Source organism: Ambystoma mexicanum, chromosome 12 (genome assembly GCF_040938575.1).
Source record: "Ambystoma mexicanum isolate Mex_15411 chromosome 12, UKY_AmexF1_1, whole genome shotgun sequence".
NCBI lineage: Eukaryota > Metazoa > Chordata > Amphibia > Caudata > Ambystomatidae > Ambystoma > Ambystoma mexicanum.
In genome coordinates, this window is record NC_090936.1 from 617,049,571 (window position 1) to 617,062,355 (window position 12,785).

Sequence of the window (12,785 nt, forward strand, 5' to 3'; positions counted from 1 at the left end):
CAGCTGATGACCAGATATTCATGGAGCTGTACGTGGGATAAACCCTCTCAACGTTGCTGTACTGTTCATGTGTATGCTTATTGACTCTTAGATTGTGCATCCATCTCCAAACAGGGTTGGGATCTGCTTTTGACTTGTCGTCCTATTAGTAAGGCTCATGTTTTGTCTAAGTACATCTTTTAAGCATGTAATGAGGCATTCTTCCGGTGCCTATGCTGCCTGGGTGCCTTTCAACTCACTTTGATGTTGCTTCCCATGTGGGGAGACTGTTGTGTGTTTTTCTCTTTTTCAGTGTCACAGGAATTGTCCTCTCATCAGATGTACTTCAGAAGAGAGGTGATGGGTTTGGGTAGAGATGGAACAGGGTAGGTGCATGGTGGTGGAGTACCATTTATGTTTCAGACACTGAAAATGGCAGGGTCAGATAGCCTCCAAACACTCTCACAAAATACCAATGGCCTCAGGCTTCCAGGCAAGGGAGGAAATATTCAGATTCATTTTAAAGGGAAAATAGCAGAGTGATTATGATCCAAGAAACACATGCAAAGACAAGTCAGTTTAGTAGACTAAAAAGAAGTGTATTGATCTAGTTGTGAAAAGCCAATCCCTTGGTCAGAAACGTAGGGATAGCTATACATTCTATTTTAAAACATTATGTGAAGGTCCTGCCATGCAGTAAAGGCAAGGGACATGGGCTACACTTGTAGTCAGAGGGTCTACCATTCATTTTATATGTCTGCATTGCTGGAAAGTTAAATAATCAACATTATGGGCCGAGATGACAACTAAAGTGCTTGAAACTCTTTCCAAACCACTCAGCAGTGTTGGGTAGAAATTTAATTTTGTCGTAGATCCCATCCTAGACAAAGGAGCTCATTAAAGTTTTGCTGGTCTGGAATAAATGCCAGAAAAACAACTGGTAATTCCTGCACCAGCATTTATTCCAGACCAGCAAAATACAAGTTTGCTGGTGGGGGCTGTGATCTACCAGCAGCCCTGACCTGTCGGTAGATCTGGCCCCTGCTGGCAAATAAAGGCCGGAATCACTGGCACCGGTACTACCGGTGATGGCGATTCCGGCAATCCCATCCCATGGAGTCCTCTGGAACTCCATGGGATGGGACCTTACCGGTTCTCTGCCAACTGTAATATCCCAGTGATACCAGGATTTCGGGCAGTAGAGACGGTAAGTGCAGTTTGCCGGTATCCCACTGGGTTTAACTGTGGGATTCCGGCAAACTCCCAATGAGGGCCAACGTGTCCAATAAAATGCTTGAAACCCCTACATGTTTCTTTAACAATTTCTCAAGCCGCTCATCGAGCTGGTGTGCCCATTGAGGATTTTTGTTTTCCTGCCTTGTTTCTTTTTGTAGTTGATTGTCCTTCTGATGATGATCCAATGGAGCATCAAAACCTATTGAGGGAGAGTACTAAACAAACTTTTGAATTTGATAGGACATTTGAACAAATCAATGGGCCTCATTACAAGTGAGCCGGAACGGGTTAATGGGACACGCTAAAGGAGACGGACCCATTCAACCCGTTCCGTCTAATTACAAGCTCCCCTCGCGGGACCCGGTAAGTAATGTCTGGTCAAACCAGGCATGCTTACCGGGTCCCGCGAGGGAAAGAGGGAGCAAACAACGGGCCGCTCGTAATCGGCCCGTTGTTTGCTCCCTCCCCCATCCCCATTGAGCCCTATAGGGCCTGAAATGGGGAAGGTCCGGGCCCGGGTTCCTGGGAGGAGGAATTATCGGGCCCTCCGAACTCGGAATGTCCCGGTAATTCCCCATTCTGGGAACCCGGACCCGATTTTGGCGGCTGTCATGCCGCCAACATGGCTACCGCCAATATCGTAATGAGGCCCAATATGTTTTCAACGGGTACACAAATTTGAAATAAATTATAAAGATAATATATTACACATTTTATCAACTTTGTGACACTGCAGGGTTTGGTGAAAGACTGACGTCTTCCGGCTTTATACCCTTTGCACACCAGATATGTTAAGGGAGTCAGAGCTTCAGTGTTGCAGGGAGAACATCAATACCTGGGTGTGCTGTTGTTGATCCCCTCAAACTCAAATTGTCTTTGAGGTCTGGTGTCAGCAACCTAAAGATGTTTGCCATTATAGGCCATTTAGCAGTTCCAAGCTCTTCACATATACCGTACTCTTATGTCCTCATCAAGCGTCTGAGGGTAATGGTAAGAATGGGTAGCATTTCAAATTGTCCGCCATGTTATGGAGCTGCACGTATTTACTTCATACAGCATTCCTTGTGTATACTGCACATGGTAGCACCTGATTTTGAGTTTGAACAGCTTTAAAACAATCTGCACAATTTTAGCCACATCAAACAGGTGGAAGAAAACATTGAAAAAGCTCCCTAACATTTCAAAAACGTGTTTTCGCTTATGCTAAAGGTTGGGTAAGCGTATCCCTGCACATAGGTGAAGAACATATGTTGCAGGGTGACAAATCGGTCATCTTAGCTGCCTTATCAACTACTTTCTAACTGAACGTACAGGAGGGTCATTCCAACCCTACCTTATATTACTATGAATGGTGAAGTAATGACACAATATGCTACTTTACCTAACCCATTTCAATCCACGTCAGGGTGTACCACGGCGCTTTATCAACCAGGCAGGGTCTATTGGTTGACAGAGCCACATATTAAGTGGCTGCTACTGGAGAAGTCCCATGCACCCATCAGTCCTTGAGATAGCCTAACAAGCCCCCCGGGGCTTTTGGATGACCAAAGAAGCCCTTTTGGAGTGTGATAAAGTCTTCTCTGGTTCGTAAGGTGAGGCATACAATACATATCTACATTTGTAATCTCGGCTGACACACAAAGTGCCCTTTGCTCTGATATGATATGCTATGCTACATCTTAGCAATCAACCTCTAACATGTTTATCTAATTTTCCCCATCTACAACATGCCAAGTAGAACCCACGCTAGGCCTCTCCACTCATGCCGCAGTGTACCATTGATGAAAACTGCACTGCCATGCGCCTAGCTTACCCAGCATGCCACAGCATCTATCGACTGTGCTCAAGTGTAAGAAATGAATGCCATTCCCAAAATGCAAACTCATAATTCTGCAAAGACCCAGTGGTTCCGATGTGTGTTAGCGGCAATTAATGCATGCAGAAATTCAGGTAGAGACCGTGGTCTTCCCTAAATCCCAATGTATTAATCCTTCTTTAATCAGACTAATAGCTCGAAATAAATTGACTTTATCTGGAACGGGTGATGCACAGAGTGGCCTTGAGAGAATTGAAGACCATAGAAATTGTACAAAATGTCCAATTTCAGATTTTACCATTTCTATTTTAAGTTAGGCAAGGGTTATTGTTAGACAGAGCCATTGATTAAATCATACTCAATATGGTTGCTATTGGAGGTGTCTCGTGCAGCCAAGCAGGCCTTGTGATATTGTATTGTATTGCATTGTTTATTTGTATAGGGCGCCAAACCCTCAGGTTTCTGGGCGCATTATTCCAGTTACATTTGCACATGATATAGTTGCAGGTTACAAAAAGTACATAAAAATATAATATTTACAACATTGGCACTTTAAATTAACAGGAAGTACTACATGACATTATTTATTTATTTTTGGATTTGTATAGCGCACTACAACCCATGGGCAATGAGGCGCTGTAAGAAGATGAAAGTAGGCTTGCTTCGGGGTTACAGGCGAGCGTCCCCAGTTAGATACAATTGCTTAGTTACAGAGAGTCCGTAGTGTGTACAAGCATGCGGGAAGAGACAGGCAGATCCATTATAGGTTAGCTGGTTTCAAGGGTGGTTTCAAGGTTATCCTATCAACATCACCATTCTATACATTCACTACCTACTTGGGCTTTTATATGATCAAAAAGGCACTTTTTGAGTTTGATAAAGTCCTCTCTGGTAACATTTGCAAATCCTCTTTAGGAGGGTAATGGAGCGAATCCATGCCCCAGTGAGTATGCAACCAGTATGTGGGCGCAGCTGGGGGCCACAACAAGGCATCCAGTACTTTTCATCTACAACCGAAATCTCCCAAAATGCAATGTGCCCTTTGCCACAATGCAATATCCTGCTTCTCACGGGACCACCTCCCACACATTTATTTACATCCTCAGCACCCAATCGTCAATACACCAAAAAGAAAACTAACCTCAATTCCCCCATGTGGCACTAGATACAAACAGCGCTGTCATATTCTAGGTTTAGCCATACCCAATATGCTACATATCTACTATCCTCCAGTGCAGGTAGAAATTCACATTCCCAAAATGGTGTCCAACTCATAGTGGCATGTCCTGCTGTGTTCAAGCTTAAATACCCGTGCACGCACTACTTAATCAGAGCATTAATAGTGTAAAGGATCAAACATTCGACTTTGAAAAAATGCAGCACGCTTGTGAACAGGGTTGTAAACCTATCTGGCAGTGTTCTGCCATTTATTTTTATTTTCAAATGTAAACTGTCAAGACGTACAATGGCCCTCACTTAAGACATGCTGGATGACTGAAATGCACAATGAATATTTGGGTCGATTGGGTGAGGAAAAGAGGATTGGCCGCTCAGTCGATAGTGACCAAAAGTGATGTTTGAGTTTTTATATGGCACTCATTATGAGTTTGGCCATATTCGGTTACTATTACTGCTACTTGGTCTGGCGGAATTACTGCCGGATTACAAGTGGTGGTATGGCCATATTAGTCTCCATTTATAGGATTGCATGGGGATTTCAGTGGAATTACCAACGGTGGTAATTCCATTGATTTGGCTGGTTTTTGTCACTAAGTCAGCAGATTTATTCCTCCGCCTCACCTCAAAACTTGTAGTACTGCAGTGAGGTAATGCGGCAGCATTATGTTACCACTGAATTAGTGCCATTCTTTACCACAGCGCTGGACTTGTAATGAGGCCCAAGTCTGAATGAGCTTCTCCAAAGTCCAAATATTGATGGGACAAAGAGCCAGAGGTTTTGCTTCCCACAGATACTCATGGGTAACTTTTGGGAGGGCTTCAAGGAGGAACTGAACTTGCTACATTTTTTTATTTAGGCTCATGTTGACCTTTTACTGCCAAATCTAGTTCCCCAAGGCTACTAATGCACTGTCTGAATGTTTCTGAATGCTAAAACTAACCGAAAGCATCAGTGATAAAGAACATTACAGATACCCTCAAATTAAGTTATATTAATTAGGTAGGACACCATGTCATGCATGATTGGTTAGTGCGTGTTTTCTCGGGGGTGGGTATCTTTGCAGTGATGTATTTCTCTCATTATATTGTATCCCAGACGGATCTACATTAAATAAACGAGCACAAAAAGTCGAATTACAAAATTGGGAAGCCCACTTGTTCGCATTTTGTAATTCAAGCTTTTCCGATTTTGGTTGTTTGTCCCCCGCTGGGCATCTAATGTATGCGGGGGACACCCACGCCACCCCCACGGCGCATAATACCAAACTAGAGGAGTAGAGGAGCGGGGGACACCCCCACAAACCCTGCTCCCCTTTTTCGATATCATAGGATTCAATCTTTTGTACAGTTACAAGGCACTGGCGCTTTAAGACAGAGTCAGTAGCCATTGCCGGAGATAACGAGGGGAGGGGAGGAGTGAAGGGGGAGAAAGTGAAAGCAGATAGTTAGTATGTAATGGAAGGTGAATAAAGTGAGACGTATAACGACCCCGGTGTCCTTTCTTGTAGTGAAGCCACTCCGGCGCAACAACTGGAGACGAGGCTAGTCCTCTCGTGCACCGGGTCCTCGTGCTTCCTGTGAGCCGGTGATCCCACCGCGCTGCGCCCCGTGGCTGCAATCCGCTCCTGCCTGCTCCCGCTCGAGACTCTGACAGAGACGGTGATCCTGACAACAGTGACGTGCCTAATCCCAGGCCTCCTCCTCCTCCTCCTCCTCCCTGCCAACACTGCCCTCCAGCTCCTCGTGACGGCGAGTGGATCGAAAAGGGAAACCTCCAGTTTCCCCACAGTGCAGTAGTCCGCCAGCGACTCCCTGCCCTACACGTGCTGGAGCACGTCCACCAGAGCACCCAACAGGTAGGTGCACCCGCTGGGCTAGCCGTTCAGAGGCTGCCCAGTGAGAATCCTCGCTGCCTCACACCACAGAAGCAGCTGGGGGCACACCCATACGTAACAGCAAAGACTGAAACAAAACAAAAAAATAAAGTGGGGGACAGAAAACACTGATAAGAAGCATAACAGTGGCAAAACACCAAAAGGATTCCTGCCTCCCCCAGAGGCACAGAGATACTCACATACCCAGTGCAAGGCCACTGACCACAGTCCTCATGCCCCACCCAAAGGGACAGTCCATCACCACGGACAGTGTACACCACACACAGTGCATGAACTCAACGAAACTGTAAGAGACATCGCTGTGCAACATCACCCCACGCAGTCCCCACCATGAGCGCGAATGGCGCTCCCATACCTCCGCCTCCTGCGGTTCTGCCTCCTGCCATGCCAGACCAACCCATAAATCCACTGCCACAGCATGGCGCATGCTACCTCTGTTCTCAATGGCCCCGCAATTGGATAAGGGCCCACGATGGGTGGAATGGATGGACGATTTCCACAATTTCATCAAAGCCGCAGGGGAAGAAAAGTCACCAAATCTGCACAATATGTTCCTCAACATCGCCGGCAGCAAGGTGAAGACACTCATTAAAACCATTCCACCTGCAGAGCAAACACATTTTGACCGCTCATAGTCACCCTCAACAAAAGGCTTGTCAGGGGGATGAGACGGTTGACGAGTTCATCACCCGGCTATGAATCAAGGGTGCACACTGCCAGTTCCATGCATTCTCACTTGAAGAAGCCATCAGGCTACGGGTAATTGAGGGCTGCCTATCCCAGACACTAAAAAAGCATCTTCTCAAGAAGCCACTCTCCATCGACGAGGTCAGTGAAATGGCCCACATCTTTGAGAGGGTAGATGCGCTAGCCACCCAAATGTCAGGGGGCACCCCCACCAAAGCAGACAAGTGTGAATTGATCACAGCAATATAGCCAACTAGCAACAGAACCAGTGACAGGGGCACCACTGGAGGTTACCAGTCAACTCTCAGGATGCAGCGGCAGTGCTACTGCTGCAGGATGGTGTTGCCCCACTCAGGAACATGCCCGCCCTCTCACAAAGATGCAGCAACTGCGGCAGCAAAGGACACTTCAGGCAGTCTGCAGGGAAGGCAGGCCCTTCCCCTCTCCGAGACCACCGCCTCCACCACAATACAGGACATTCAGCCGGACCCCCCAAACTCCAGCATACCAGATGCGCCCATACCAGCCAGGACCCAGGTGATATGTGAGGGCAATTGAAGACCACTATCCTGAAAACGACCCACACGACTTTGAAATATACGACCACAATACTCCCCTGAGAGATGAATATGACAGACCACCGCAAACACGGGCTCACCCGTATGCCACTGCCTCACAAGGACACACATATGAAGGAGAATACTACGACCAATATGACTACGTCAACCTCATCCAGGATGACAAAGAAGCAAGAGAAACATCCAGGATTCCCGTCAATATCTGTGGCAAGCAACTCTGGTTCCTAGTCGATTTGGGAGCCACCGTCAATATCATAGGCAAAAAGGAATTTCTCCAGATACCCGACAGACCAAGACTGACCCAGACTGTCTCCAAAATGTTCCAGTGGGGAGCAGACCTTCCCCTCCAGTCCATAGGGCATTTTGGACGACGGCTCATGCACAAAGGGCTGTCCACTACCCAAATCCTCCATGTGATAAGAAGTCCAACCAAAGGGAGATGCCTCCTAAGTTTCCACACGCCGTCCTGCCTGGTAATGATCGACACACATGTCCGCAAGGTGCACACAAATTGTGCATTCAGTCTTTTGTCCCCAATATTTTGGGTTAAACCCTCCCAGAAACCCCTTCCTCCCCTTATATGGACTCAACGATTAGCCACCTGGAAATGGCAGGGCAGCACATTGAATCAACACAATTGTGCACCTTGCACGGTGGAATCGCACCTTCTATTTTAAATGTCACCAAGGTGATCTTCACAGAGGGTATTGCAATGTGCTCTTTGGTAAGCAGTACAGAAAATAGGGCACTGGTGGCTGCAAGCAGTGGCACCATGGATAGGTGTGCGGGAAAGCTGCAGCTCAGCAGACACGTTATTGACGGTCTACAAGTTCTTACAGGTTCTTACTAGAGGGCTCTCCCACTGGTGGCTCGCTTTCACGAAAGTAACAGTAACATTTACAAATAAAAAGTAATACGAAATAATGAACAGGACGCCCGTGCTCTTTATATCCAGCTGGGATTGTACCGTTACTGATCACAGAGCGTATCCTGTGGATCAATGCTGCCACCTGACTGAGTGACGTCCATGTATTGCTAGGTAGTCGAATGAAGCAACACAGGACACCGACTCACAAAACGGCATTGATGGAAAGACTTCAGAGGAGGACAGCAACGTGCACCATGCTTCTTCATGCGCTCATTCACAGTGCACGGAGGACAGATGAGGGGCAACCGGCAGTAGCCAACATTGAGTAACTGGAGTTAGGGAGGATTGTGGAGAAAGCGGGCTGGGCTGAAGAACAGCATCTGGTCATTCTACACCCGGGCAACTACCAGAAGCAGGCAGGGCGTGGCGGATGCTTATTGGCACAGCAACAGAACTGTGCTAATAACTGCCCATTCTGCTCGAAGGAGAAACATACCCTTTGCAATGGGATCATACTTTGCACCAGGTCATAACTTAGAGACACAAGTTCGGATTGTGCCAGGATATAGGGGAATACATTCTGATCAATACTTTGGCTGGCAGACATTTTGTTGACTGACTCCTTTGTTGGGTCGTGCAAGGCTATTCTCTCCTGCCCACTTTGTAACAGAGGGTAAATCTTTATGTCAACGATGGTCACCTTCGGGGGAGTGATATCTGACAGAGTGAGGGAGTACAAGAACCTTCACCAGTTCCTCCAAGAACATTGGCAGTTACAAAGGCATCACAGTGGGTCAATCTCCAAATTCAAGTCAATGATGGCGTTCTATTGCAGCAAACCAATTCCCTTAGACTACCAGCACCTGACCCGAATCTGTGTGTCAGGTTTTAAGATTGGGTGCTTGCTGGGAGTTTCTAGGTAGTCCAGGATTACTGTACCGTACACTAATCACTTGATTCTAAAGATTTCTGAGCACCTCTGGAGATTGTGTATAGGACTAATATTCTAAACAACAAAAATAGCAATAATAGGCAAAGGAAAATGTCCTAAAATTAAAATAATAGGAAATCATTTGTGGGGATGATTACATTAGCATGAAACTTAATTGTGTGTGATTTCCAGAATTAAATGAAAAATAGAGAATCTAGTATTTCCATACATGACAACTAAGCTGAGCCTGGCATGTGGCGTGTTCATCTAAGTGGAATGGTATGGTGTAGTAAGCAGCCCTTTATAGCGCACATTGTTCACCTTAAAAAAGAGTCATGGCGCTTAAAACCTTAGCGGCCTATAACAAGAGAAAAAAATGAGGGCACGACCAAAGGAACGCAAGTAACACACACTATTGGCAGGTGCATGCCTCATGTTGTCATGTGCTTAGATGTGAAGTAATGTCCCTTTTGTTCTGACGGTAGCTGTTCGTTTCTTTGCTTTCCTTCCTCCTTACACCCCTCTCAGGCTCTCCCTTGATTGAGTACCCCATGGCGTATCGATGACATGGGTCATTGCTCGATTATGACATTATTGTCCTGGGCAAATAATTGAACAAAACATGCTCTTCGGTAGGGCGAGTCGTGGATCCGGGTTCCTAGATGCAATAATCACCATCGTATTTAAAACATAAACACCTGGGTTCACTACAACAATTAAACAGTATTAATAGACGGTGTAACTAATTGGCAACACGTGATTGGGTTTAAGGGCGGATTCTGGGCCCAATGCACTGCCTGGACTTGGCCATGGGAACCTGCCTCCTTGGCTGGTGGCGCTTACCTGGAGGGGCTGCACGCGGGGCAGCTGGAATAGAAGTCTGTGAAGCGGAGGCCTCCTCTGGCCAGCTTGTCCAAGGTCGGCGTCAGTGATGTTGGGTGGCCGTAGCACCCCAGGTCCCCGTACCCCAAATCATCTGCGAAGATTAGCAGGATGTTCGGGGGTCCGCTGCGCACGCAAAGCGCTAAGGGAGCCAGAAGGAGCCCCAAAGTGGCTGGCAGGAAAGTCATTGCTGAGTGTCTTGCCCCCCTGTTCTCTCTTGCTCTCTGTACTGTACCACGCAGATGCTGCACCACGCGGAGTCACCCACACTGCCCCCTACTGGATCAATAGCCTTAGTAAGTGTGAGCAGCTAAAGGGGTGCCCTCTCCACCCGGTGACTTGATCCTCTCGCTCTCCCGTTCGCATTCTTTCTCCCTGCTCAACCCCGCTTTCTCTTTCATTTTCCCATCTCCCGTGGGCCGCTCCGTGAAGGATACCCCTCCCCCTCACCTCTCGGTCTTGTGTGCGTCTCTCTGTTCAGGTAGATGTCCACCGCTTCTCTGTCTCTCTCTCTCTCTCTCGTAATCCCTCCCCATATCCTGTAGTTCGTTATAGGCACCGCTGTCCGCACCCGTTAATCCTGTTTTGTTTTGCTCTCTTGTCCTGCTTCTATTCCTTGGAATTCCCCTGCTCTCTGCGCCCCAAGTCTCCGCAATTCCAGTGTGTGTGTGCCCCCACCCTGCTAGTTCCTTCTACGCATTTAAGATAAATAAAGGAACTGCTGTCATTTTTACCACTTCCTCGAAAACCGTCTGCACCACCGGCGCGTATGAGGTGGGCATTATTAATGCTGGATAACAGGAAAGTGTGGTGTGATTGTGGCTGTCTCTGGGGTGTCTGCAGTCAGCCCCTCGGGCTGCAGCTACGGAAGACTTCCTCGAAGGTACTTCCTGCCTGCTCTAATGAGTGCTCTCGGGTACTGTAGAAGCACTACGACTGGTTTCGTTTTTGTAAATCCAGCGTCGTTGTATTGGCCAAATCAATCCAGCTATACACGGGGACTGTCTCATAGGCTTCAGGAGGGAGTTTGCGTATTTCAGATGTGAAGCGAAGAAATATGGCTGCTTTTAAAATTGAAGCTTCAAGAGAAGAGCCTAACTAAAATGTGTATAGAAGTTACATTCTCTAAGCACCACATTTGGTCAAGAATGCCCTCAGAAAGAAAGTGTCTAACAAAATAAAGGTACTTTTTTTAAAGTTGTTTGTTTATGTCCATGAGGGTTACTAGTTTAAGAAGAAAAGTAGCTTTGCATTATGGGACTTGTAGTCCACTTTTCAGGGTGCAGCAAAAGCAACTACAAAGATACTCTATTGGCTTAATATTAGGCTTATATGAATCAGAACAATTGAACCGTGATAGTGAGGCTGGATAACCACTTAACTCGTGTACTAATTATCAAAAAATATATTTATTCCATACACTGATTATTCTAAAATACATCATATCCTATAGGCAATTGAAATTCATTACCAAAGAAACACAACAAAATAACTCTTCCATCATTCATACACAGTCACACCATCAAATGTCCACTTTCACACTCGCACGAGGTAGCGGCAGGGACGGTCAGATCTCATAAAGACATAATATTAGGCTTTACATATTGTAAGATAGTGTTGGTTGATTTGTGTACTTTGCAAGTAAACTCTACTCTATAATACTGTATTAGTGTGGTTCTTCAAAGCCCATACAAATATTTGTACTAACTAGAGCTGTTAAGGTATGTGATAAGTTGCAAACATTGCTGGGTTCAAATCCTAGCATCACAGCTTCACTAAAGTGGGTTATCCTGAGCAAATATTTTGATCCATCCCAACCACAGCATTAGCATTCTGGTAAGTGCTCCAATCCTGTCACGTTTAGTGGCAGTGTCAATGGCCTGATGTGCATAGAATTATACAATTTGCTTCTAACTTGACGCTAGGTCCCTCAAAAATGCCTTGCCAAGGAACACTCCCACAAACGTACTCTTGCCCAACCCCCACAATCTCTGAAGTTAGTCACTCGCCGAACATAGTTATCCCCCTCACCAAAGTGTTACTCTACTTGTCCCCCTGCTATAGACAGAATGAAATAGCCTGTGAGTCCCACACCCAATCACGCCTGCCTTTTTCTGGTGCAGGTCCAGGGCCTCACCACCCCATGACCAGTGACCAGGTTTTTAACTCGAATACATTAGATGAGCCACTCCCGAACACCTGTCAGATTCCCACATACTGCTGGGGAATATCAATCGTGTTGGAGGCTGAGCCAGCCAGGATCCCCGGAAAACTCAGCCCAAAGGGACTTCTTGTTTGTACACGTTCTTTGAATCTTGCCCCTCCAGCTCTTTTTTATTGGTTGGGTAGTATGCAAACTGTTAAGAAAAAAACATGCATATGTCCATACAACAACCTTGATTGTACAGCATGATTCAGGTTGTTTTGGCTGACACAAAACCCAGTTTGCTTAGGTATAATGCAAGCTCTGAGCTCCCAATCTTATTTAAAATATAAGAAAATGCAATGGACCCTGCAAAAGGAACTCTCCTGTATTTAAGGCATGTTTGTTGGCCTATGCATTTATTTACAGAAATAAGCCATGGCTCAGTGGTTTGAGCTCCTGCAGCAGAGATCAGCTCGTAACACAGAGGCCAGGGTTTGGTGTGTACTGTAATATGACCCACCTAGAGTGTGTGAGTGTAAGTCTGTTCATACGTTTACATCCCAGACATTTTTTCAGGTTTCTTCCTTC

At 46.3% G+C, this 12,785-nt stretch overlaps 1 protein-coding gene across 2 annotated transcripts in view; it reads right to left on the reverse strand.

Annotated features, from left to right (window-relative positions):
* The window catches only part of LOC138513907 (arylsulfatase A-like), a 184,235-nt gene extending 173,292 nt beyond the window's left edge, over positions 1 to 10,943 (reverse strand). The window contains exon 1 of one of the 2 annotated variants that reach the window (XM_069629049.1): positions 10,502 to 10,943. In XM_069629049.1, coding sequence (XP_069485150.1) covers positions 10,502 to 10,587 — 86 coding nt within the window. In that variant the 5' untranslated portion in view covers positions 10,588 to 10,943. Of the gene's footprint in view, positions 1 to 10,012 lie in introns of both variants that reach the window. The other variant, XM_069629048.1, reaches the window with a different exon arrangement.
* Positions 10,944 to 12,785: the final 1,842 nt, after the last annotated feature.